At 39.6% G+C, this 25,339-nt stretch overlaps 2 protein-coding genes across 2 annotated transcripts in view; one reads left to right on the forward strand and one right to left on the reverse strand.

Moving 5' to 3' along the window:
• Positions 1 to 820: 820 nt before the first annotated feature.
• LOC122411182 (myb-like protein X) lies at positions 821 to 7,007 on the reverse strand. The gene is made up of 4 exons (XM_043419800.1): positions 6,703 to 7,007; positions 6,427 to 6,617; positions 4,970 to 5,706; positions 821 to 4,890 (listed from the first exon to the last, which is right to left on the reverse strand). Exons 1-4 carry the CDS (start codon positions 6,763 to 6,765, stop codon positions 1,313 to 1,315), a joined length of 4,569 nt encoding a protein of 1,522 aa, XP_043275735.1. The 5' UTR covers positions 6,766 to 7,007; the 3' UTR covers positions 821 to 1,312.
• A 715-nt stretch (positions 7,008 to 7,722) lies between these two features.
• The window catches only part of cno (adherens junction formation factor afadin), a 142,750-nt gene continuing 125,133 nt past the window's right edge, over positions 7,723 to 25,339 (forward strand). Inside the window, exon 1 of the mRNA XM_043419787.1 lies at positions 7,723 to 8,443. The gene's annotated coding sequence lies outside the window, so the exon portion shown is untranslated. The remainder of the gene's footprint in view (positions 8,444 to 25,339) is intronic.

Here is a 25,339-nt window from a genome sequence, read left to right on the forward strand (position 1 = left end):
CGTTACTTTCAAACTCTCCGAAATTTTGATCGCTCGAAAATCTGAGCTATTTATTAGCAAACTGTCACATATTGTTCCTCCGGGATTGAGAAATATATTTTGAAGTTGTGAAAAAAGTTTCAAAACTGTCGCGGAAGAATGTCAAACTTTTCAGTTCCTAACCCTACCATAAACGCATGTGCACAAAACTGCTGTCTCTCGAGTGGATACTTTTCGATCTGAAAACGCGAATTCTTTTGAAACATTGTCTCCAAATTTGTAATATTTCAGTAGAAATACTATTGGTGAAATAACTAATCAACTTGGCAAAAATACCTAACCTTGAAAATATTTTCAATATTCGATTTCAACATCTTATTATATCAACGATTTTTAGCGTGTATTCGAAGATCTTTCCGTTCCAATTCGGTTTTTCCAAATGAAAGGAGTTGTTCTCCAAGAATTTTTTCATTTGCGGAATTTTAACGATATTCTCAATAAATTAATGAAAATGTGCACCCAGATTTTTATCGACGCGCTCTCATAGACAGTACAATGACGAACCTTTTCAAAATAAGCCACTGTAGAGCCAATCGGGTAATGACAATATTGATAAAAGTTCTGAATGAGAATATGAAAATCGAAGTTCATGATATATCACAAAAATTCGCATCGAATTTATCTATTCTGAAATTCAAATAAATTAATAATTTTAGGTTAGTAGATGGTGAATTATCAAAATGAAAATCTTAGGTTATTCCACCTCGATGGTATTATTACTTCAGCATAAAGCTCTTTAAGCATGGAAATATATTCAATGAAAAATATTCGAAAACATGCCTTTGCGAATATAAATCTGTCAACTTTTCTCGTTTATTTACAACGATATACATGAGTGGAATATTTTTTTCCCCAAGTTCCAACGAATATTGCCCATTTTTCAATATTCTCTGATCTTCTGCACTGCAAAAAAGTATATAAAATATTCTCGCAATTTACAATAATTGCTCTCCCTCCGGTAGGCGTCGTGATTTTTCGAGTCGTCGAATTGTTCATTCCTTTGTATATTTAGTCAGAAAAATGTGATAAACAAATTAGAAGCCTGCGAAAAGTAAATTACTTTTGAGGCAATGCATATTTAAAGGGCAGCAGGAAACCGGAAACTGAAATGTTAATATTCTGTGTGAAACTGCTATAAAATAAATTTTTAAACCTGCAAAATCCTTCGGACCTTTCGTTATGTTTTTAGTTTGAGGATTTCACAGTGTATGTCGTATGATGAAATTTTGAAGCGTTCATTTGAGAGTAAATTGGTACGAACAAGACATTTTTATCAAGATTCTACCGCACGTCGTTTCCTCGCTGAAATAGCATTCTTCTCCAAGTATTGAAGAACCTTGTTATCCTTGGAGGATTCTTCGTGTTCGCTCGGGACGAGAGTCGTTACGGTTGAGCTATCCTCCAGTTGTACGGGCCTTCGTCTCTTGATAACCATAACTTTAATTTGTTTCGCTGGTTTCGATTGGTTCTCTTTCTCTTTGGATAAAGGCCTCTTACGATTCGACGATCCGGATTCAGTACTCGTGGTCGTGGATGCAATACTTTTCAAAACCGATCGTTTCGTCCGTTCCGAATGTTTGAACGACGTACCGTTCGTTTGGATTTCATGAGAATTTTTCGGCTGGGAGTTTTTTGTAGGATCAATTTTCGGTTGAGCTTGTCGTTCCGCTTTGTCCTCGAGATCATTCGCTTTTTCCACGACGATAATTTTTTCTTTCGCCGAGGAGCCAACGGGCGATACTTTTTTGGAAATTTCATCCTCGTTCGAGGTTTCGAGATTCGGGGAAAACTTCATTTCCGGTTCATCACGATCGAGGGAAGAACTTTCAGCTACCGTGACGATTTTATCGTCTTTTTTCAACTTTGGAATATTTTGAGCTTCGACTAATTTGGTCGGGGCTGTTTTATCCCCGGTTTCAGGAATGGCCGACCGACCCGTTGAATTTTTCGATTGAATTTCGTTCGATACTGGCAATTCCACGATTTTTATGGAAATCGAATCACTCTTTGACACGATTTTTGAAGTTTCTTTACCTGAAACCTCATTTTCCTTGGCAGCATCGAGCGTTTTCGTTGATCGCAGCGAGCTCACGATCGTATGACTCGACGTAGAGTCCGTCAGCACGATTCCTCGCCTTTTCCTAGAGTATAAAGACACTATTGGCAGACACGGAATTCTTGGGCGATTTTTTACTTGCTTCGATATCACTTTTTCCGTCGGCGGTTCTTTTTCTTCAGCTGTGGAACGTTTTTCGGGTACGATCGTTATTTCGGGTTCTTTTTCTTCCGGTGGTGGCGACGGTGCGAGTGGCGGTAATGACACAAGTCGAGAGGAAGGTGGAAGAGAGGGTGAAATTTTTTCAATCGTCTCGTCCGACTTTTTGACTTCTGTTTTCCCCGAATTTTTGTCGATCCCTGTCTCAGCGGATTCTGCATTTTTAGGAACGCCGTCCAATTTTTTTTCAACCCCTCCGTTGTCACGTATTTCTTCGGGGCTCACATTCAATTTTCTGTCGAGGAAAACTTGGTCACCATTAACCGGGGTGTCGTGAGTTTTTTCAGGTAAGTTGCTACTCTTCAATTTCCTTTCCAAATTGAAATCGTCCAGTTTTTTCCTGCTTTCTTTACTTCCAGTTTCCGAATCAAACAATTCGTTTATCTTCGATTGTTTATCGGCATCGATTTTTTCCAAATTTTTATGCACCTTTTTCGATGTTTTTTCATCGCGATAAGTCTCAGCTCCTCCAGATTTTCCATCCCTGCCAACGCGATGAGAGTTGTTTTCACTTTTAGTTGTCTTATCGATCGATCTGTTTTCCGCTTGTTTTTTATCGATTTCACTACCTTCTAATTTGTCACTGAAAATTTCATCCTTTTTTCCCTCACACGTGATTTCTAATTTTCCAATAGTGTCGGTTTTCTCCTTTTGAACAGCACCTGTTTCCGCTGTTTTATCGACAGACAAACATTTATTTTTCTCGTTAACGATAACTTTGTCGTATTTTCTATCAATAACTTCTTTTGATTTTTTTTCGGGTAAAGCATCTGTCGGTTTTTCGACACTACAGCTGTCAACTTTTGGAACGGTCGTCAAATTTCCACTGACAACGTGGGTTTCCAAATTTTTATCAACGGGATTCTCCTTAGATTTTTTCGGACTCGCGTTAACCGAGCTCTCCGAAATCTTGGTGATTTTGGGTTCCAGTTCTTTTGGAGCTTCGTCTACGTCCATGCTGAGTGTATCAACGATACTGCTCGTAGAATTCCCAAGGTTATTCTCTCCTTCCTGTTCTGGACGTGTGTCAATTCCGAGGAGACTGCTATGAGACGCGTCGTACTGATAATCCTGAATGAATTTTTCAATGTTTTCTATTTTTTCTTCCCTAAAAGAACGCGAACCAATAGATTCGATTTCTCGTCTGATGATGGGGCTTAAAGCGACCTCGGAATCGTTTTCCAGCATCAGAATGAATTTATCCTGAGTGTCAGTTGGTGCCGGAATTTTTTTCGATCTTACATTTTGTGCTTTGGCATTATCACTCGTTTTTTCAGGGGGTTCGTCAGAATTCACTGGTCTCAATTCTTTTGAGTTCGTATTCACATTTCCTTCCAAAATTTTCCTCGAAGATTCCGGGAACGATTCAACTTTTTCGGAAAAATCGTTGCCGCGATTGAGAATTTCACGATTTCTGGATTCCTCTTTTTTCTCGTTTCTCTCTGCTTTCGATTCTTTTCCATTATCGGTTTCTTGGCGTTGGTGCAATTTAGGTAAATCGATTGGTCGCTTTTCGTTATGGTGACTGTTTGTGCGTTTCGACTTATCTCGCGACTCTTCATGATTCATAATTCTTGAATCGTTTGTAGTCTTGATATTATTCACAAAATTTCTGTTCGAAGATTCCTTCGCTGACTGAACCGATTGAGAACCACCATCGGCGTGTTCCTTACTGACGATCTTTCGATCTCTCGATTTTCGTTTTTCATCCGTACGATCTTTTTCCAATACAATACCATCATGGATAGTAAAACGTCCACGAGATTTTGATCGTTCGTTTCTGCGTCTATCGTTCTGGCTGCTTCTCGAGCTGTTACTTTTGCTTCTCGAGTGACCACCGGGCGAACGTGATTTTCGAGGTCGCTTATGATCAGAGTCATAATTTATATCGCGATCGTTTCTACTGACAAATCGATCGTCATACTTACGTTCGCATTTGTCTCGAAGATCATGATTATCTTCACTATGGAATTTATCTCTAGTCAGTCTGTCGTCTCGACATTTTTCGTATTTTTCTTTGTGATCTCGATGCTTCTCTTTTCTGTGTGTGTTGTTAATCTTTTGGTATTTACAATCCAGAGTTTTGCTACGAGACTGATGACTCGATCTACTTCGAAGATCGTGATTTTGATGGGTGGGTTTTGATTTTCCGTGTCTGCGACTTGATTGATCAGAAAAACCGAAACCTCTGGAGTTTCTAGAACGATTTCGTGATTTGTTTAAAATGTTGTAACGCAAATCGTGTTCGACATTTAAATTGCGTTTATTCGAATCCTCTCTGTGACGCATTTCAGGCCGGTGATGGGGAGATGTTTCGTAACGACCGTCGATTCGTACATCGCTTTCGCAGTCATGATTTTCGTTTTCGGATTGTAGCTCTGACGAATCTGAAAGTTCTCCTTCCTCGTTCGATTCTCCATAATGCTCGTCAGTTTGATATTTCTGTTGAACAGAACTACCCGTCGCATGGTCTCTCTCCTCTTCCACTTTTGCCAATTGCGTGCCATCCGAAGGAATCGATTTGGATTCTGCTTTTGATCGTTTTTTTTCTTTCATCTTATCGAGGTTGAGATCACCTGTTAGAACAAAATATTATAACGATTAGATGGTTCGAAAAGATAGTTTGAATTTTTTTAGTGACTATTTCTACGTTACCATCTTTCTCTTGTTGTTGCAATAAAGCAAAATTCCTGGATTCAGAAGTACTGATTTTTTTTTTTTGGTTTCTTTCCATCTCTTGCTCTCGCAATGGAGCAGAGCCTTTGGATTGAGAAGTTTTGGCTTCTTGTCGGACGCTTGCCATCTCTTGTTCCTGCAACAGAGCAGAGCTTTTGAATTCCATAGTTTTATGTTCCTCTTTTTGGATTCTTTCCGTTTCTTGGGTTCGCAATGTAGCAGAGCTTTTAAATTGAGAGGTTTCGGCTTCTTCCTGTTGGATCTTCGCCGTCTCTTGTTCCTGCAACAGAGCAGAGCTTTCTGATTCAGAAATTTCGTCTTTTTCTTCTTTCGGAATTATTGTTGTCTCTTGTTCTTGTGTGAAACTTTTCGATTCAGAAGTTCTGGCTTCTTCTTTTTGAATCCTTTCTGCGTCTTGTTCCTGCAACAATTTTTTCCTGAGTCTCTCTCCATACACCGTGAAGTTTTTACATTCAGGGTTCCATTTTTGTTCGGGATCCTCCTCATCTTCGTCGCACTGTGTCCATGCTGCCGACTGATCAATCCTCAATTCAGTTTTCACACCTTCAATCGATAATTCTTTTTCATATCTCGTGGTTTCTCTCTGTAATGTATGTTCTTTTGGTGCATGGTATTGACGATTGTACTGTTGGCGGTTGTGGTGATTAGTCTTTGACTTACTCCAAACACCCCTTCTGAATTTGACATCCTCTAATCTGTAAGAGTTTTTGGATTATTTGTGCCAATGTTTTTACTTGGTATCATCAATAATATTTGAAAAAACGAGTGCTCGGTAGAGATTTAATGTTCTTATCTCAGTTCTACTTGAATATATCATGATATAATGGCTAGAACAATCGTTACTGGGATTCATTAATTATTTTGTAAATATTTGCTCTATTAATGCGAATAAAGTTGAACGAATATTTTTAACAAACAAGTTCTCTTTCAATTCTGAGTACAACACAATTATAAAAACAGTAACAAATGTATAGCGGGTAACATGATTTAAGGCACAAAAAAGTTCTCCTCAACAATCATGCAGGAGTGATACAATAGTCAGTAACAAAGAGTAACTGTGGACGATACTTTTGGGAAGTCTTCCAGAAACAGGGACAGAAAAGTAAGGTCGGATCAAAGTTACAGAGATAGGCGTGTAAAATCCAAAGAGGTGCTATATTTCTTATTAATAATGTTCAAAAACACTTCTCTATGATAATCATAAAAAATGGGAGTGTCTCTTTTGAGATTGCTATTTTTTATAGTTCAACAGCATTCTCACAACCACAAATAAAAAATAAATCTTTTTGGAATTTACTGTGACGGATGAAAGCTCGATTTGTCTCCGTGCCGTGTTACAACGAAGTTGAAATTTTTTAGATGTATCGCATTGTCAAAGTTTTTTAAAGTAATAATTTGATCGATAAATGACTTACTCTCTTCTAAGTTCAATAATCGTTCTATCTTTTCTATTGACCTCCGCTCTAGCTGTTTTCATCAAAGAAGAACTGTTGGTGAGAATGGTTTTCCTTTCTTGTTCGAGATTCTCACATTTTCCCTTCCACAACGAAATTTCTTCTTCCAATTTGGCATACTTTACTGCAAATTCTTCGGCTCGTTCTTTGCACTAAACATTTTTTAGATGTCATGGAAAGCGAATAACATATAATATTCCCGCGAAAGTTACATCGTGATAACCTCAAAAAACTTACCTTTGCGCATTCGTTCACATTGAAGCTAGGCAAATCGCCGTAAATATCTACATCGTCGTCCATTATTCATTTAATTTTATTATTCCTATGTACAAAAAATACTGTATAATATATCAGACATTTTTAACAATTGGAATTAGATCGTCAATCGACATCCAAGAGATTTAGCCATTCCTCGATAGCGACAGCAGCGACTAGCGATAGCGACTGAAGGAAGACTGAAGACGAGACGAAAACGAAATTGATCAGCTGCGTATGCTGTATACTCAATACCTATTTTGACTATCGTCTTTCTCGGTAACCTCGGTAAACTATATGCGCACGGATAAACTTACGAAAATGGCCGAACTGCCAAACGAACGGAGGTCAATTATTAAAGTATTCAACAGACAGCATTTTTTTTGATGAGTAAAAAATCCGTTGCTAATAAAGTTCTGATGGAACATATTCGGATGCATTTGAAGATATAGAAAAGATCGTGACAAAGATGAAAAATATTGATCGTTCTTTTCCTGTTCGCAACTTAATTGTTATAAGATATGCTTGGCAATGCATATAAATATTGAATAATCAGATACAAAGCAACGATCCAGACCAATCGTTGCGCAGTGGTCAAACGAATTTTTGTTAACGTTTCAGAAAATTATATTCAATAAATTTAACTGAACATTATTGTTAATCAAAACATAGTGGTCCAACAATAATTGATGTTCATCTACAATTAATCATTATGCCAAATGTTTCATTTTAAACTCTTATATATTTGACGGGGACTCGAATTATTCAAATTTTTCAGAGTAAAATTGCGATCGGCCATGATGACGGTTTTGGACAGCAGCGCCATAACCGGTAATGCGTGGTTTCCAATACGATTTTGAGTAGTCAGTCAGGTAATCGTACAGGTGTACGACACATGCGCAATAAAATCGTGACCGCAGTGGTTGTCCATTGACGGAGTAAAGTAAAAAGTAAAAAAAAAAATTCTGAGCGCGCGTGAGGAATAAAAGACACGTACACCTTCGCGTATATTTCAGTTGATGTATAGTATGTTGCACGTTACACACGCGGTAGAGTTTGTGAAAAAGAAATAAAGTTTTGTCAAGAGACACTGTGCGCGAGTTGTGCCTCTGCTCCCATCCGCCGTGCGCGCCTCCCCCCTCCCCGCCGTGACGTTTCGCCAACGGCCCGTGAAGTCGCGAGTCGCGAGTAGCGAGTACAAAGTGAGCGGAGCGGGCCAGTCAGTGTTCAGTGGTGAGGCGCACCGTCAACTGCTGGTGTGGATTTCGCGCGTGTGCGTGTGCGTGCGCGGTGCCGGTTTTTTTAACTCTTTTCCTTTCTCGCTTCGTCTTACCTGCAATATCTTTTTCTTTTTCTATTAAAAAAAAGTTTTTTTAAGTTGACCATAAAAAAGAAAATCTTCTGCGAGAAAGGCAAAGGAAAGTCGTGTGTGTAAATCGCGAGTTTTGCGTTACGAGTGTTTCAAAAAGTGAGGCAACGAAGAGCGGGGATTTGTAAAGTTGAAAAAAGTGTGTCAAAGGAAGTTATGCGGTGGGAACAAAAGTGGCAGAAGTGGATCAACGTGTCGCGTGAACCGCCGGTATCGGTGAATGCATTTTAACCTACAGAATTCAAAAATACGATGAAGTCCTGATTTCGGCTGTTCTTTTTATCATTGGATCCTTCAAGAAGAAATTTCGTGCGCGCTGGACAAGCAGAGCTGAGAAACTTGCCAAGAAACGAGGTACAGTGACTTCTCCTACTGAATATAAGTACCTTTCAAATGTTTTGCGCAGTTTCTTTTATAGTGTTTTAAAAAACATCGTTAAGTTCGCTTTATAAATCGCCCGTTAGCGCGGCACAATACTCTCTTTCTCTCTCGCTCTCGTAATACAACTCACGGGAGAGTAGCGGACCTGTTGATAGCACCACGACCGTACCACTGCGAACGTTTTTCTATCCGTAAAGATACGAGTGTCTCTTCACAAATAAAATTATTTAAGCACGGTTGATCAGCAAAACATTCTATAAAGGTTATTATTCTAGCAAACGATTGAGCTTTCTGAAAAATTCTTCAACAAACGAGTCACTGTGAATATGAAATTAATATTGACAGTTTTTTGAAGATCTTATTGACAAAACAATATACGGCCATGAAATATCAGAAAAGTAAATAACCATGAAGGCGCGCGAGCACTAATTATTTTGTTGTTTTCACTAATTGAACACCAGGTTATACGAGAAATTTTTGTTGAGCTGACACGTTTGAAAAGAGTACGTTACATGGAAGGGGTAATGTGTAATCAAGCCGCGCAAGCTATACAAAAGTGGAATAATATCATTTAGCCTTGTCGAATTTTTTTCGTCGTTCTTCTCCCTTCTTTTTCTTCGCTTCTTTCTTTCTCAAGACACGGCCGAGTGCTGGAAGCGAGGTTGCCAAATCTTGTGCATCGTGATACACAGCAAAGGTGTATCTCGTACCTGCTCCATCTTCCTCTCACGTACGCGTATCCGTCAATCTCCGCTCGTCCAACCTTTCCGTTTCGACGGTTTTTTCCTCTTTTCTGCTTGTCACAATATCGATGAACGAGAATAATGGCTTCGAATTATAATTATTATTATATCGAATATTTATCCAACTTTCATAGAATTTCAACGTGCAGACACTTGTGAAAAGTTTAAATCTTGTTTACTCGGAATTGGAACGGAAATGATTGGATCAGTTTTATCGTTGGGGCCGAAATACTTTTATCCTCCGGGGCCATAAAATTGATACAACGCTCGATACGCATCTCGAGCGCAAATACCTGCGTGCTTTTATCAAATTATTTCACGAACATGCCGCCACTCCCAACAAAGTTTCTCACTCGCGTTGGCCAATTGACATTTCATTGTTACGAGATATTGACGTCAAATGCGACGAAGAATGAGAATCCGACTCGCATTTTTTCAGCCCCCCCCCCCCCCCCCCTCGTCGGTTTCGTCTCCGAATTATTTTTTTTCCTTTCCCAATAAAAACCGGGATTCCTGCAGTTTGCAATTTGACTGAAACTCCCGTGCTTCGGAGATGGAGTTTTGGGTGAATGGACACGAGGTGGTTTTTTCCACCAGAGAAGCACGTTTTTCGCCTCAGTCAACGCACCCCTCTGAGGTTTATACACACGCGGGGACTTGATATTGCACACATTTCGTCACTCGTAACCCAACACACACGGCGTTTCGAGAATACGTGAGTCACACGAGGAGAAGTCGCCACGAAGAATCGAGGCCTGTTGCAAACGATCGCGGAATGCGCTACTGCCAACAGAGACAGAATATCAGTTTCTGCGCGATAAATCGTTTGGTGGAACGAGATGGAGAGGAATGGGGCGAGAGAGCGAGGGAGAGGGAACGAGCGGCGGGGAGCGGGGGGGGGGGGGGAATGAGCATGGTGAATAGAGTATATAACGGTTTATAATTGTTGGTGTAAAACGGACTCGCTGCGTTCTGGAAAACATTGAGTTCCGAGAGTTTAAATGCGGTAAGCGGGATTCTCGGAATTAAGATTTTTCGTCGCTTTTGTTTTTTTTTTTTTATCGGAAATCGTTGTTTTCACAGCCCGAGGAGTTGCTGAAATAAAATAATGCTTTTTCGAGAGTGTTGCAGTTTGTATTTTCCCAATGTTTCTCCCAGTCTGGTCGGTGCTGATATTTTTTGCTTTTACTTTAATCGCATCGGTAATGCGAATGAGGTTATTTAAATTTATGAATTATAAGGAATGAGGAGGCGACAAGAATTTCGGATTCGACAACGTTTTTTTTTCCATGTTTTTAACACACGTTTATGACGATCGGCATTAAGTTTTTTTTTCACCCATGCGGTCCTTGGGAACGAACGGAGGAATCGATTGAATCTGTTTTCTTCATTTTTTCTCGCTTTGATCGAGGACCCCTTGAATGTGCTTGACATTCGTTACGAAATACGCAATTTTTTCCTGAATAATAATCCACAACGATGGAATTGGACGCAGAGTGTGAGTTTTTCTTGAAAGTACGATCGAAAGATTCTTTCCTGTATTTCGTCTGATTTCGTTTGAACACCAAAGGGCGCGATTCTGCTACAAAAATAAGCTCAAAATTTCTCTCATTGAATTTCTTTATTTATCTTATTTTTTTCGAGTTTATGCTTGGAAGACATTTCCCAGTGTGTTCTCGCGTGCATTTCCTCGGATCCCTCCACGTTCCGTCGCGCGTGGATCGCACGCAATTCCGTTAATTAAATAAATTGAACGAATTAGAGACGAATTTCGTCGGCGACGCGGTTATAACAGCTCGTGTTAACGAGAATTACCCATTTTCTCTCGTTTTCAACGGGTCACCTCGTTACGGATATTGAGCTTGCGAAAAAAATACAAAACAACGAAAACATGGTGGTGTTTCGATGTGACAAAAGGTAAGAGCGATGATCAATAGCCAAGTGAATAAAAATCGTTACCTCATCGTTTCGTCATTTTGTCGCAGTTACGTTTTTATACGGTTTTTCAAGCGTTCGACTCCCTCGCATCTTTACGATCACCTTTATAACGGTTTTTGGTGGTCGGCCGCATCGAAACGAATCGATTTTGAAGGATTCGAACGAGACCTTGCCTCAACGACGACGAATAGATAAGAATGTGTGTATTTCCCGGTTGTAATAATCTGTCGATCGCGTTTTGCCATGGCGACACAGCCCGTGACAGGCATGGACACGAGACCCATTAACTCCGTTCCAAGTGTATTTTCATTAATTTCGACTAATTCGATTTCTATAACGGGCTTTAAGGTAGAACGTGCGCGTACGATCGTATTTTATGGATGCCTGAATTGGGTCGATTTTTACTTCCCAATTAAACATATTTTCACTCTAATTTGTTATTTTTTATATTGCCGAAGGCGAAGGTTTGCCTCACTCCGCGTTGTGACGTTGGTTTACAGCGGCCATATTTATTCGGTACTTTGGAAACACGATAAATGACTGCACGTTTAATACGACGCTGAAGTTTGCAACGTTGGAGTTCAACGAAATGAACGAAAAAGACATTTGTAATAGACCAATTTTTTATTTCACCAAGTATCGGTGCAGCTTGAAAAGCTACAAATTGACAATTGGACAGGAAACGAAATTGGAGAATTACCCCAATTATTGAAAGGTTTTTTGCATCATTTCGTTGAACTCCGACGTTGCAAACTTCAATGACGCTGAAGTTTCCAACGTTGGAGTCCAACGAAATAATCGAAAAAACTCTCCAATAATTCCAGTAATTCTCCTATTTTGTTCCCTGCCAAATGTGCGATTCGTAGTTTTTCAAGCTGCACCAACGATTCGTGAAATAAAAAATTGGTGAATTAAAAACGTTTTTTTCGTTCATTTCGTTGGAGTCCAACGTTGGAAACTTCAGCGTCGTGAACTTCAGCGTCATCGTTTAATTGAATACGAAGAAACAGGAAATGGACGGTTGTGCCTTTCCGCTGCAAAATCGAATGATAATTCCTTCTGAATGTTCGTGCGAGATTATTAAGGTGTACACCGCACGGATAACTCGGGGAATCGACTCGGACACCGGGAACTCCGTCAGTGAGATTGCAACCTGAAAACTCGCGTTTTGTAGAGATACGCGTGTCAGAAGTCGGCTAAAGGCAGAGAGTGAAACGCCAAGAAAGGAAAGTGTGTTAACGAGTTTGTACGCTTGAATACACTTGAATGCATTTGCAAGAAAAAAACGTGAAAATTTCGAGTGTGAAATAATTGATAATACTATTTGGGCAATTATTTTAGCACGAAAGAGTTTCGAGTTATTAATTATACGGAGAAATATTCCTAGAGAAGAAAAATAATCCAACGAATTTATAGTGTTCGCCATGAATGACGCTGAAGTTTTCATGATGCTGAAGTTTCCAACGTTGGAGTCCAACGAAATGATCGAAAAAAACTCTCCAATAATTCCAGTAATTCTCCTCTATTTTGTTTCCTACCAAATTTGCGATTCGTTGTTTAAGCTGCACCAACGATTCGTGAAATAAAAAATTGGTGAATTTCAAACGTTTTTTTCGTTCATTTCGTTGGACTCTAACGTTGGAAACTTCAGCGTCGTAAGTTTTCAACGTTGGAGTCCAACGAAATTATCGAAAAAAACTCTCCAATAATTCCAGTAATTCTCCTATTTTGTTCCCTGCCAAATTTGCGATTCGTAGTTTTTCAAGCTGCATCAACGATTCGCGAAATAAAAAATTGGTTAATTACAAACGTTTTTTTCGTTCATTTCGTTGGACTCCAACGTTGGAAACTTCAGCGTCGTTCGCCATGAAGCTGGTGGGATCCGGAAATTTTTCGAGTCTTTCGTACACAAATTAATGGAGCCGAAGTTTAGTGAATTTCAGCGGCCGCTTTAATACGTCCGCAAATAATGCGAACGTAGATAATAACGTGAACGTGGATCCGCGTAGGTATAATTGACGTGTGAGAGCTTAGCTCAGCGAACTCGCGAGATTCTGCTTCGCAAATAACAAACACGCCCGTACCGCCCATCGTTGATAACGAGCCGCGCGAGAGAATACGACGCCAACGACAACAATGAGCTTCAATCTTCCGTTAAATATGTACGGTTCCGCACCTTCCATTATTTATTTTACTCGTTTATCTATTTGTCCTTGAATCTGCAGACAAAAATTAAATGTCAAAATATGTTGCTCTAACGTCAAGTCGATGAGGAAACGAGGCTCAACATTCTGAGGAATGTACCGAGAAATATATGACGCTGAAGTTTTCAACGTTGGAGTCCAACGAAATGATCGAAAAAAACTCTCCAATAATTCCAGTAATTCTCCTCTATTTTGTTTCCTACCAAATTTGCGATTCGTTGTTTTTCAAGCTGCACCAACGATTCGTGAAATAAAAAATTGGTGAATTTCAAACGTTTTTTTCGTTCATTTCGTTGAACTCCAACGTTGCAAACTTCAGCGTCGTAGAAATATAGTCACTGGAGGACAGTAAACTTTCTCAGATTTATAGTGTTATCTCCAACAGCGATACTAAGGATAACTCTCGTTATCGTACACATTGAAAAAAAGTCGTGGTCAAACGAATAAAATAGTTTTAGGTCAAACTGTACTCATTCTCTGAAAATATTGCAGTTGAATGAAGAAAACTCTTCCAATAACATCAATGGGGTATTTTACAGCATGTAAAAAAAAATACAAAAATGGATGTTTATGATAGATTTCGTTAAAAGTAAACGAGAAACGTCAATATTTATTCGTAAAAATGCAATGTAAATTTGATAAATTAATTTTAAAAATCGTCTTTTTCATCTGTTTCTCAAATGTTTAAAACGCCATCCGCCACATTGGATTCCAACGTGACGTCACTCCGGTAATAAACAATAACGAGGTTGAAGTTCGCAACGTTCGAGTTCAACGAAATTAACGTAAATAACACATTTGTATTCACCAATTTTGTATTTCCCGACATTGGTGTAGACTGAAAAACTACGAATTGTGAATTAATCGAGTACTACCAGAATCGAAGAACGATTGGAATTGTTGGAGAATTTTTCAGATCCTTTCGTTTTTTCTCCAACGTAGCAAACTTCAATGTCATTGATTCACAGGACTCGCGGATGCCTTTCTCTCTGAGAGTACAGTAAAAATTCTTTCGAGTCAAATCGAATTTTACACACCGTATAACAGCCACGTAAACAAAACTATTATGACGTTGAAGTTTGCAACGTTGGAGTCCAACGAAATGATGTAAAAAAAAACTCTCCAATAATTCAAGTAATTCTCCAATTTTCTTCCCTCCCGAATTTGCAAACTCGTGGTTTTTCAACCAACACCGATGCTTCGTCAAATAAATCGGTGAATTACAAGTGTCTTTTTCCTTCATTTCGTTGGACTCGAACGTTGCGAACTTCAGCGTCGTACTATTCGTATTATAAAACCATACACGTAATCGATTAAAATTTCCATATTAATCTTAGAATTAACGAAGCTGAAGTTCTCCATTCGTCAATAAATTCTAGTCCGACGTCGTGGCAAACTGCTGATGATCGTGCTGATTATTTTCACAAGCATTCCTCTTGCTTAGAACTAGAAAAAGTAAATATTTGATAAATATTCCACTCCCTCCAATTGCTGTAAAAATTCCTGTGACATCGTATTTTAAAAAAAATGTGTTCCACCAGCTCTGAGCGACCGATCCCAGCGACGAAATGAGCCCAGGAACAACATAAATAAAAATGAAATATTTCAAGTCCCAACGAGACAGTATGCGTATAGATTCGAGCTCCGATGAGGGATCTCACGCGATGATGCATCGTCCCCCAGGTATCTTACGGCCACTCCATTCATGAATCGCTCCTCTCTCTCTCGATGTTAGTGTTCACGGCATGATGTATACGAAATATACATAGGAAATGGGTACATTTAATCGTGTGTGCGTGTTGCTTCTGAGGATGGTTCCCAGTGCGCGAATTGTTTGATCGAAATGGTAACCATGCCGCTAAACTTTTTTCAACTCTCCCAGCAGCATGCGAGTCCGACATGCTAAACAACGACGAAATATACACAAGGGCTTGTGTTTAGTTTACCTACGCTTCTCTCCCGATCTCTGGTCTCTCGCTTTCGCTGAGGAGGAATAAAAAAAGTCTTGAAAAAAGAATAAACTCTGTCCCACGTTCCCGGCACAATGCACAACACTTTTTCTTCGCTTCTTCGTTTTTTTTGCACCCGGAAGAATTCGTGGCCATTGTTGGCCAGGCGCAATAAAAAATGCGTTGTTCAAACTCGGCTTGGGTTCGTCGGTTTGATTTTTCGCTACTGACCTCGATTTCTTTGTCCTCGCTGTGAAAACAATATGACGACAAAATAAAAACAAAATTACGTCTTTTCCCATCTTCGAGTTTGCACGTATTCACCACGAAATTTAACGATTTTTCAATTGTTCACTCATTCGCCACTTTTCCTGGAAGTCATTCAGGACAACGCTGAAGTTTCCAACGTTGGAGTCCAACGAAATGAATGAAAACAAAATGATACATCCATCAGTTTTTTATTTCACGAATCATAATTGTGTAGATTGAAAAACTACGAAGTATAAATTCGGCAGGAAATAAATTGGAGAATTGCTGGAATTATTGAACAATTTTTTAGATCATTTCGTTGGACTCCAACGTTAGAAACTTCAGCATCATCATTCAGGACGAGTTATTTACGTCGAGTAATGACCTTCGTTCGGAACCGTAAACATCGACGCATGGCCGTTGCGTCTGCAGGGAAAACACTCGTGAATACGCGACTGATTGTATGCGCGTGGAAAGGGGAGAGAAACAGCAAGATTTAGCTTCAAAATCATAAGGGAATTCGCATTCGCGAACAGCAGCCGGCCGGGCAGGCCGATCCGCAAATACTAAATATGCGCATTACGAAAGATCTGGCCCTTTCTCTCAAGTGACAATGACCACAGCATTTGGCGAATGTTCAATATTCCAGCCTCGTTACGGTGCCGATGCGATGTATCGGACTCGAGAGTCCCATATTATTCCCCATGGGCATATTTATCCCGTTCCGTGTATTTTTTTCGTCATGGAAATTCAAAATGGTCGGAACAACGACAACATCCATGCGCCATATTCGCCGTTTCGGACGTTTACAGAATTTCTCATTCCCCAAATCGCTTTGTTTATGTTTCACGTTGCTTTACGTTCCACGAAAAAACTTTTCCGACTACTCGTCGTCGCGTCAGCGCTTCATGGTAACGATTGGCTCATGTTAAAAAAAAAAAAAAAAAAAAAAAAACGAAAACAACTTTGCAAAAAGCGTGCAGAGTTTTACTGCGTTGACATTGCGACTCGTTCCATTCATTCGTGTATAGATTAAGCGAGATACGATTGGGCAATCGTTTGAAATAATATTAACTCGAAAACCGTACCAGTGTACGCGAATCCGCACGAATAGAATTTTCATTACAGAAGAATATTCGAAATAATGCTTTTTCCAACGAGTTCTCAATACTTTACTGTTCAGGGTCAATTTAACTGTCACCACGCGACTGAGCGGTGAATTTTACCCCAAAATCATCTACCCATCTCTGTATTTTGGATTATATTTTCACCTCGCGAAGCTCGCAGTTGAAATCAGGAATTTCCAATTCGAGCCTACGATCGGTTTAAAGTAGTTCGGCCGTTCTGTGACTACTCAAGTTTGCAATTATTTCATGTTGATTAATATCAAGTCTAAATTTTTAATAAAATTAATAAACACTTTGAGAATATTTTTATCACAAGCACGTAATAAAATGCTTTAAAAATATCATAAAAGATAAAATTTATACTTCAACCTGTGACACTTTAAATACACAAAATCTAGGGAACATTTTTATCGTGTGAAAGAAAGTTTATATCGGTGTAACGCCACTGAGAAAAAGGAATGGTCAATTCGTTAAAAAAAAAAGCGAAGCCTCTGGACGAATGAAAGCACGTGAATCAGTCTGAAAAATAAATTTGATGAGATTCGTCGACGCGTCAGAGACTAAAGTTTTTTCATGTTTTCATTCTTAAAGCCTCGTAAGGTGATGTTTTTTTTAAAGAAATGGAATCTGTGATAAATTTTCTTCACGACACAAACATTTCCGAAGCTCGAGCACCGTACAATTTTTCCCCAATTAATATTATTGTGAGTTCTTCCATAGGGTATCGCGTGTTAAAAACTCAAAATTGTAAATAATTCAAAACCTTGCCCCGTGAGAGGCCCCGGAACTGCGCTTATCGTCGTCAGGGGCGCTTAAACTGTCATTTACCCCAAAAAAGTGGACTTTCACCGTACTTTATCGAACGGCCGAACTACTTGAAACGTACTTAAATAAGTGTGCGATTTACGACGCTGAAGTTTCCAACGTTGGAGTCCGACCGAAATGAACGAAAAAAACGTTTGTAATTAACCAATTTTTTATTTGGCGAATCGTTGATGCAGCTTGAAAAACAACGAATCGCAAATTTGGCAGGGAACAAAATATGAGAATTACTGGAATTATTGGAGAGTTTTTTTCGATAATTTCGTTGGACTCCAGCGTTGAAAACTTCAGCGTCATGTGCGATTTGAGAGTTAAGTCCACTGTCATCATCAATATTGGATTTCCACCGACTCCGACAACAACAACTTCGATGATAACGTTCCCAAACGTTTAAATAAATAATCAATTTATAGCGGAGTGTTATCTCGTGAAATTCTGAGCGAGACCATCCCCTCGCGTCTCGAAGGCCGGAAAAACACTACATACGAACGTCCGTTCTTTGTCATTACCCTCTCTTCTCGAATTCCCCGTGTCTCGTCAGAACAGTTGGGCCGATCGAAAAAAAAAAATAAAAATCAACTTCACGATACAATATCACTACGAAGTAGTATTCGTAGTACTATAGCAAACGCTATTGACTCGAGTCACGCGTGCAATATCATATGTGCCTGCCCCAACGTCTTCGATCTACGGTGTGTAACGAACGCCCGAACGCTCGGAGTCAGTAGAATCTCTCACGTGTGTTTACGCGCGCCTGTGCGCGCGTGTGTGAAGTTATATGTGTGACGGAGTCGAGTGGATTGTAGAAGCAAAACTTGATGAGCTCGCGTAGCACTGAGGCCTCGAAAGTGCTACGTGTTCCCTTTCCTTCGCGCATTCGTAACACACGTTGCTACTATCGTACACTCTCGAGCTCTCCCGACTCCTTTCGAGTTCCATTCGCTCTTATGCGCCTCGCGCCTCTCCGTATACAACGGTAAGCATCGCAGCGTCGATCAACCTCAATGTTTCGTGCTGCTGCTCTCTCCGTCTCGTCGTACCCTCCCGAAGGTCACGCACAGTAATTCCCTCGGTCTTTTCGTTTTTTTTCTTGCCCTCTTTTTTTACGAAACGATTTTTTCTTCGCTCCTCGACGTATTTAGTCCCTCAGCGAAAGGCCGCGGACGGGCTCCGAACAATTTTTCATCGTCGCATATTCGCTACCGGAGCGTAGAGACGCTCCGAAATATCGGTTTGCTTCAAAATTACTTTTGAGTGAGTGCACTACGGATATTATTTGTCTAAAACGTTTCTGCTGATTATGCTTGTTAGGAAGTTCCGACTAGTGCTGGGTCCGATTCAACGAGATTTTCTTGATTGGAAGAATTTTAATTTTCACTGTTTTTCACAGTACAGGGACTACTCGAAGCGGCTTAATTTTCAAGGCCGTAATGTTTTGAAGCCTTGATGACTCAATACACCTGCCGCTTAAGACGGACAACCTGAGAAGAAAAACAAAGCTATTTCGAATCGGATTTGCTGTGTGTGTACTGCAGGAGAAGAGTACAGAAACTGAATATTTTATGGCTGAAGTCGTCTCGTCGTTGTTTCCTTACGTATATTTTCATATTTTCTTCTCTCTAGAAATATTGAGCGTAGAATCAATCGAAGCGAGGACCAAAATAGCATTGAAATGAGTTTCCAATGAAAATAAACATTTGCGCTTACGAGAAAATTCAAAATCGTCCATCCCAAGAACCCTTTTCGATCTCACCGTGGAATATAATCGGAAAATAATCATCGAATAAATAATTAATATTGATCACGTTTAATTATTCGATCAAATTCACAGCTGAGCATCTGTGCCGTCTTTTTTCCGAGAGCTCCTGCGGTGTTTGCTGCTTTCATTTTTTCATCTCGTTCTCTCATTTTCCCTGAAGAAAAATTACAACTATACTTGAGCTCATCTTTCAACCGGAGTTTGCCTTTTTTGTCGGTGACCTCGAAAGAAACTTGGCTCAAGACCGCGTCGCGATGCGTAGAGTTTTCTCGGTATGTTGACAGGTTTCCTGGAATTTGACCGGTGCTTCGCCTCCGACTTGTTGTTTACACCATTTGTTTCCTTTTTTTCGAGCCCTTCGGATTTCGTGCGCCAGTGTCGCGTCGCGTATCCCTCGAAATCGACGTTGTGCTTCGCCTCGGCGATGGCATATGCACGTATATAAAAAGAATCTTATCAAGGGATTCGAGTCGTAACTCGAGGCTTTCACCAACATTTCCGCGTACACTGTTCCGAGGTACGCACACGCGAGGCCCGTGTTTAGCTCTCTTCGGTGCTTCCGAACGCGTATACGAAAGTGCGAACGTTATATTTATGTGAGTGAGCAGCGTGTGTTAAATGTGTATTGCGTTGTCCGGCTTTGTTTTGGAGTAATCGGAGCGCGACGTACGCGTCGTGTGCCATATGAGAGAAACCTTGAAAACATCAGCATCAGGCTTGACGCATTATTTTTTCTTTTTCCTTCGTTTTTTTCTTTTCTTTCTTTTTTTTTCTTCATTCCGTTCTAATTCCTAAAAATGGAAAAAAATATTCCAAAAAAATACTTCCGAGGAATAACTTTTTTGGTACTTTCGAAATGCTCCGACCTCGTTTCAAACTGAAACATTCTGGGACACCAAACTTTGAGATTCATTGGCCCTTGATCGTCACATGGGGTGAATTTCACTTCAGACCTTTTTCGACTGACCATACCTAATAGAAATTTTGAGAAAATGGGACTTATGACAACCTCTGTCGGTAGTTTGAACCTTCTAGTAAAGAGCCTCGTCGTTATTATTTGGAAGGGCCCCTTAGGGCAGTTTTGGAAGCCGTAGAAATGAGACCTTGTCAAAATCTGGGGTGCCCACGAGCCCGCGTGTGACTGGAGTGTAAAAAAAAGAGTTTCAGAACACATTTAGTTCATTTTTTTGCGATAGTATTTTGCTGCAGTTGGTAAAAAAAATTCACCAGTTTTTGAAAGTACTTTTGTCAATTTTTTTTGTAATTTGGAAATATTTCGAAAACATTTTCAACAATGTTTATGTAATAATGTATGATCCAATGTGAACAAATTTGCGTATCATTTTTTCTGAAGAAACCCACACTTCAGACGTCAAGATCGATATACTTTTTGGAACGGTCGCAAATTTAACGATTCCCATCTGAAATTATGATATTTTAGTCTCACTAAACGATTTGATTTTGTTTTCGAATTAAACATTACCATTTCTCCATCATTTTTTGTAAAAGGTCATTTTTTCTGCGTTTTTTCGACACTTTTTTATATTAAAAGTTGCACGAATAAAATAAAATCGTCGCCGTCGTCTCTCAAGGGTTGAAAATACTTTGTAGTATTTTTATTAAAATTTTTTTTTTTTAACAATTTTTCAACTATTCGTTACCCTCCAAGTTTTTGAGGGAATTAAAAAAATCCGGACAAAGTAGCAATTTTAGATTTTCCCATGAGATTTTCCTTCTCTTCGAATGTACGCGAATTGTTGCAAAACCGAATACAACCACCAATCATGCGTGGCTTGTCCTGTAACATAATAATCCTCAACGTCGTGCTCCTTTGAAAAAAAAATCTATTGATACGTGTCCATAGGGGCTTCGTTGCAGAGGATTCGATAAAAGCGGACTCTCGAAAGCGTCGTCGCGAAGTGCTCCCTCGACGCTCGCACGCTCAGGGCTCCGCGGCGTTAGAATTCTCATCGGCTTGAGCTCAGTGTTTTCCAATCCAATTCTCGGCTTTCCGGCCTCAACGCCGAGACTCGTGCTTTAAAATTGCATCTTTTGCACGATAACAATAAAGATAAAATTTCATTCCCCGGAATGAGAAGCTGAATCGGAGTCGTAAATTTTTTGCAGCGTTGTTAAAAGTAAATCGTAAACAAAAAAGGTCGCTGCAGACCGCAAACGGATGGCCTGCCTGCATAATGTCAGCATAAACTTTTTTCGCGTCGCTTTTCCGGGGACTCGAGAGCGCTTTTATTCTCGTTTGTCCCAAAAGATTACCTGTGCCCAAGACCTCTTTAAAAAGGCTTCACCGCCTAACTTCGCGGACATGACGCTGAAGTTTGCAACGTCCGAGTCCAACGATTAATGAATAAAAAAAACATTTGTCAATCTCCAATATTTTATTTCACAAATTATTTACGTAAATTGGAAAACTACAAACTGCGAATTAGAGACGACGCTGAAGTTTGCAACGTTGGAGTCCAACGAAATGATGTAAAAAAGCTCTCCAATAATTTCAGTAAATCTCCCATTTTCTTCCCTGCCGAATTTCCAATTCGTTATTTTTTAAGCCACGTCAATAATTCGTGAAATAAAAAAAATAATTAATTATAAATCTTTTTCTCGTTCATTTCGTTGAACTCCAACGTTGCAAACTTCAACGTCCTGATTAGAGAGGCAATAAAATAGGGGAACTACAAATGTTATTTTTCTCACTATTGGAAGCGAAAAGAAAAAATACTCTCCACTGATTATTGAATGATTCGATTGTAAAAATTCAAATGTACAAAAAGAACAAACTGAATGAATCACTCGCAACGTTAACCACCGACGTGTCAATAATAACACCAAAATGAAAAGATTACTTAATATTTTTGCGTCGCGTCTCAACCTCAATTCTTCTTAAACCATCCGAGTAATAATCTCGTTGAATCTCACTGACGCGTAGAACAAGCGCGTTTATAAAGCTCGGATTACAGCTCGGTCCTCCGTTTCCTTGCAGAGTCTAATTTTTTATTTCACAATATATTTTAACCGCCGCTCACTGCGCGATGTTCCCCTGCGCTTACGAGGTTGAAATCTCAGCGTAGTTTTCGAGCGAGTGCGATTACCGATGGAGAGAAAAATAATAATTTTACGAATGTTTTCAGCGATACGCGTATGGAGGAAAGGCAGTGCGGAGACAATGCCAAAACAGCAGGGGACGAATCGTCGACGTGCTTAAACTGTATTTGCCCCTGCGTCGTTAAAACGTCATTTGCACCCTCTCTTTCTTTCCTCGTTTCATTCCGCACGACGAAACATCTCTCTACACGAGCGAGCGAGCGGCCTTTGCGCTTCAGTCAAAAAGTTGCGTGGCGACTTTTCGGCGTTTCGATTCTCTCAACTCCGCATGGGTTTTTATATATACGCATGCATCCGTATCCACACGTATATAGATATAATCGAAAAATAAGCATTTGACGCGACGGTGACACATTGCTATACATACTGTTATATTGTATGTACTATAATAATCGTAAAACCGACGGGAACCCTTGCACGAAACATTTTATCCCTCGCATAATATGCATGTGCGCATCTATGGGTAGCTCTGTGCTGAATAATCGACCGTTCGTTTCCTTCGAGCTTCGAATTCGAACGACGCTGAAGTTTCCAACGTTGGACTCCAACGAAATGAACGAAAAAAAGGTTTTTAATTCACCAATTTTTTATTTCACGAATCGTTGGTGCAGTTTGAAAAACTACGAATCGCAAATTTGGCAGGGAACAAAATAGGAGAATTACTGGAATTATTGGAGAGTTTTTTTCAATCATTTCGTTGGACTCCAACGTTGGAAACTTCAGCGTCATGAATTCGATTATGTCTCGGGGTGTTTCGTATACTATGGTGACGTCACGTCGTTGCTTATTTTTCATTTTTTATTACGATGCTGAAGCTTGCAAGGTTCGGGTCCAACGAAATGAAGTCTGTAAACATTTGTAATTCACCAATTTGTTTATTTCGCACGGAGCATCGGTGCAGCTTGAAAAGCTAGGAATTGCAAATTCGGCAGGCAACGAAATTGGGGAATAACTGCAATTGTTGGAGGCTTTTTTTACATCATTTCGTTGGACTCCCAACGTAGCAAACTCAGCGTCGTTTTTTATTGTCTCAACTGAGAGCCACCTTTTTGGGGGTTTTTTTTAAATTTCAAAAGGAGTATCGAGTTTATAAATATTGGGATTCGTTCTAGCAAGACTCAAATTGGATGATTTTTCGTAACTTTCGAAAGTCATCAAATTGTGTTTTTGGAATGGTTTTGAGGGAGCATGCACGGAGGAGAGTCGAAATGAAAATGAAATATTTCGACACAAATTGGATGTGGTGGGGGGAGGAAGTTGAATTTTTATGACCTTGAAGCTTGCAACGTTGGACTCGGACGAAATGAATGGAAAGAGAAAATATTTGTAATCCTATTTTCTTCCCTCGCAATTTGTGCGTTTCCGATCCACACGAATAATTTGTGAAATAGAAAAATAGGATAATTACAAATGTTTTTTTCATCCATTTCGTTGGACTCGAGCCTTGCGAACTTGAGCGTCGTGAATTTATGTGGAAATCGTAGGATTTTGGGATTGGGAATTTGAGAGGTGTCATCCGAACAATTGTGACGATGGAAAAGCTTCGTTCGATTATTTTGGAGGCTTTTGAAAAACGTACGAATTAACCGAACGGTCGATTCGCCATGAAATCACCCGTGTCAGCGCGTATGCGCACGTTTTGCTCGAGCAATAATATTCGCGAATGCACCGAGTTAAATAATTGTTCCGATTACCCAAAATCGAGTTACCCTCTGTCGTTGCACTCGTGCACGTGCGCAATTATTGCCTTCCATATGCGCTCTCTTCTTCGGTTGGACTATTCACAGTATCGCGAACGGCGAAACGCACGCGGAATCGGGCCTTCTCATTGCGGATGTTGATCTTTTTCGAATACTATTTCCTCCCAACTGACGGAGCACATATTTCCACTTTTTAGCGATCGTGCTACTCGGTTTTCAAGCTGAATTACTCGCTTCTCGCTTTATCGTTCATCGTTGAAATTCGTTGCCTTAAAAGCTTTTTTTGTTAAGGAGGGTGGCTAGGGACGATACAATGTTGCCATGCTAAACCAAGTAAAATACATTAAGAATATCAAAATGATAAGAATTTAATAAAATTTGGTCAACATATTCTTTAGAGTTAAATTTGACAGTACAAATTTTTTAAAATTTTTCTTCTGTACAGTTGTCGAGTAATTGATCACTAAAGTTCACGTGTATAAGCATAGCGTTTCCATATATTCCGGGCATAAGAAATCTGCTTTAATGCGTAATTACTCGATAACTAAGCAGAAGAAAATTTTGAAATAAATTGTGTCTTCGCACTTGATGTTGAAGAACATTATCACCAAATTTGATCAATTTTTTATCAATTTGACGAACGTAGCCACCCTCCTTAAATCGACGAGTAAGACGTGCAATATTGTACTGCACCTTTTTTTGAAAACTATTTTAAAATAATCCTGAGATCGTAATAAACCAGTAGAATTTTTATTTCATCTTTATAAGACCGAAAACTGTCTTGAAAACTATTTTTTATTTATGATTTTCAATTTTCGCGCGAAAACGCTAGCCGCCATGTTGTTTCGGTTTGTGACGTCACTCCGTTAGTAAACAATACAATTGCGAAAGACCAAGTAATGAGATTTTTTAAAATAATGAGTTTTAGTGGTATATCATTGGTGTCTCGTGCCTTAATGCAATAATACAAGTGTAAAAATGCCACAAAAGTTGTGGATTCATCGCCACCATCGACATATTTATCATTGGTAGATTTGTACTATCTGCTTTCACAAAGGCGTTTTCCATAATTCGATTTTAATCAAATGAATGATAAAAGTCCACAAACGTGCATAATAACTTGTAAAATTTCAAAATAACACAGAGCTAGCGCACGATAAGAATCTCGATTGTTCACTATCGGAGTGACGTCACGTTGGAATCCAGTATGGTGGATGGCGTTTTAGACATTTGAAAAACAGATGAAAAAAGACGATTT

Source organism: Venturia canescens, chromosome 5 (genome assembly GCF_019457755.1).
Source record: "Venturia canescens isolate UGA chromosome 5, ASM1945775v1, whole genome shotgun sequence".
In the NCBI taxonomy this organism is placed as follows: Eukaryota; Metazoa; Arthropoda; class Insecta; order Hymenoptera; family Ichneumonidae; genus Venturia; species Venturia canescens.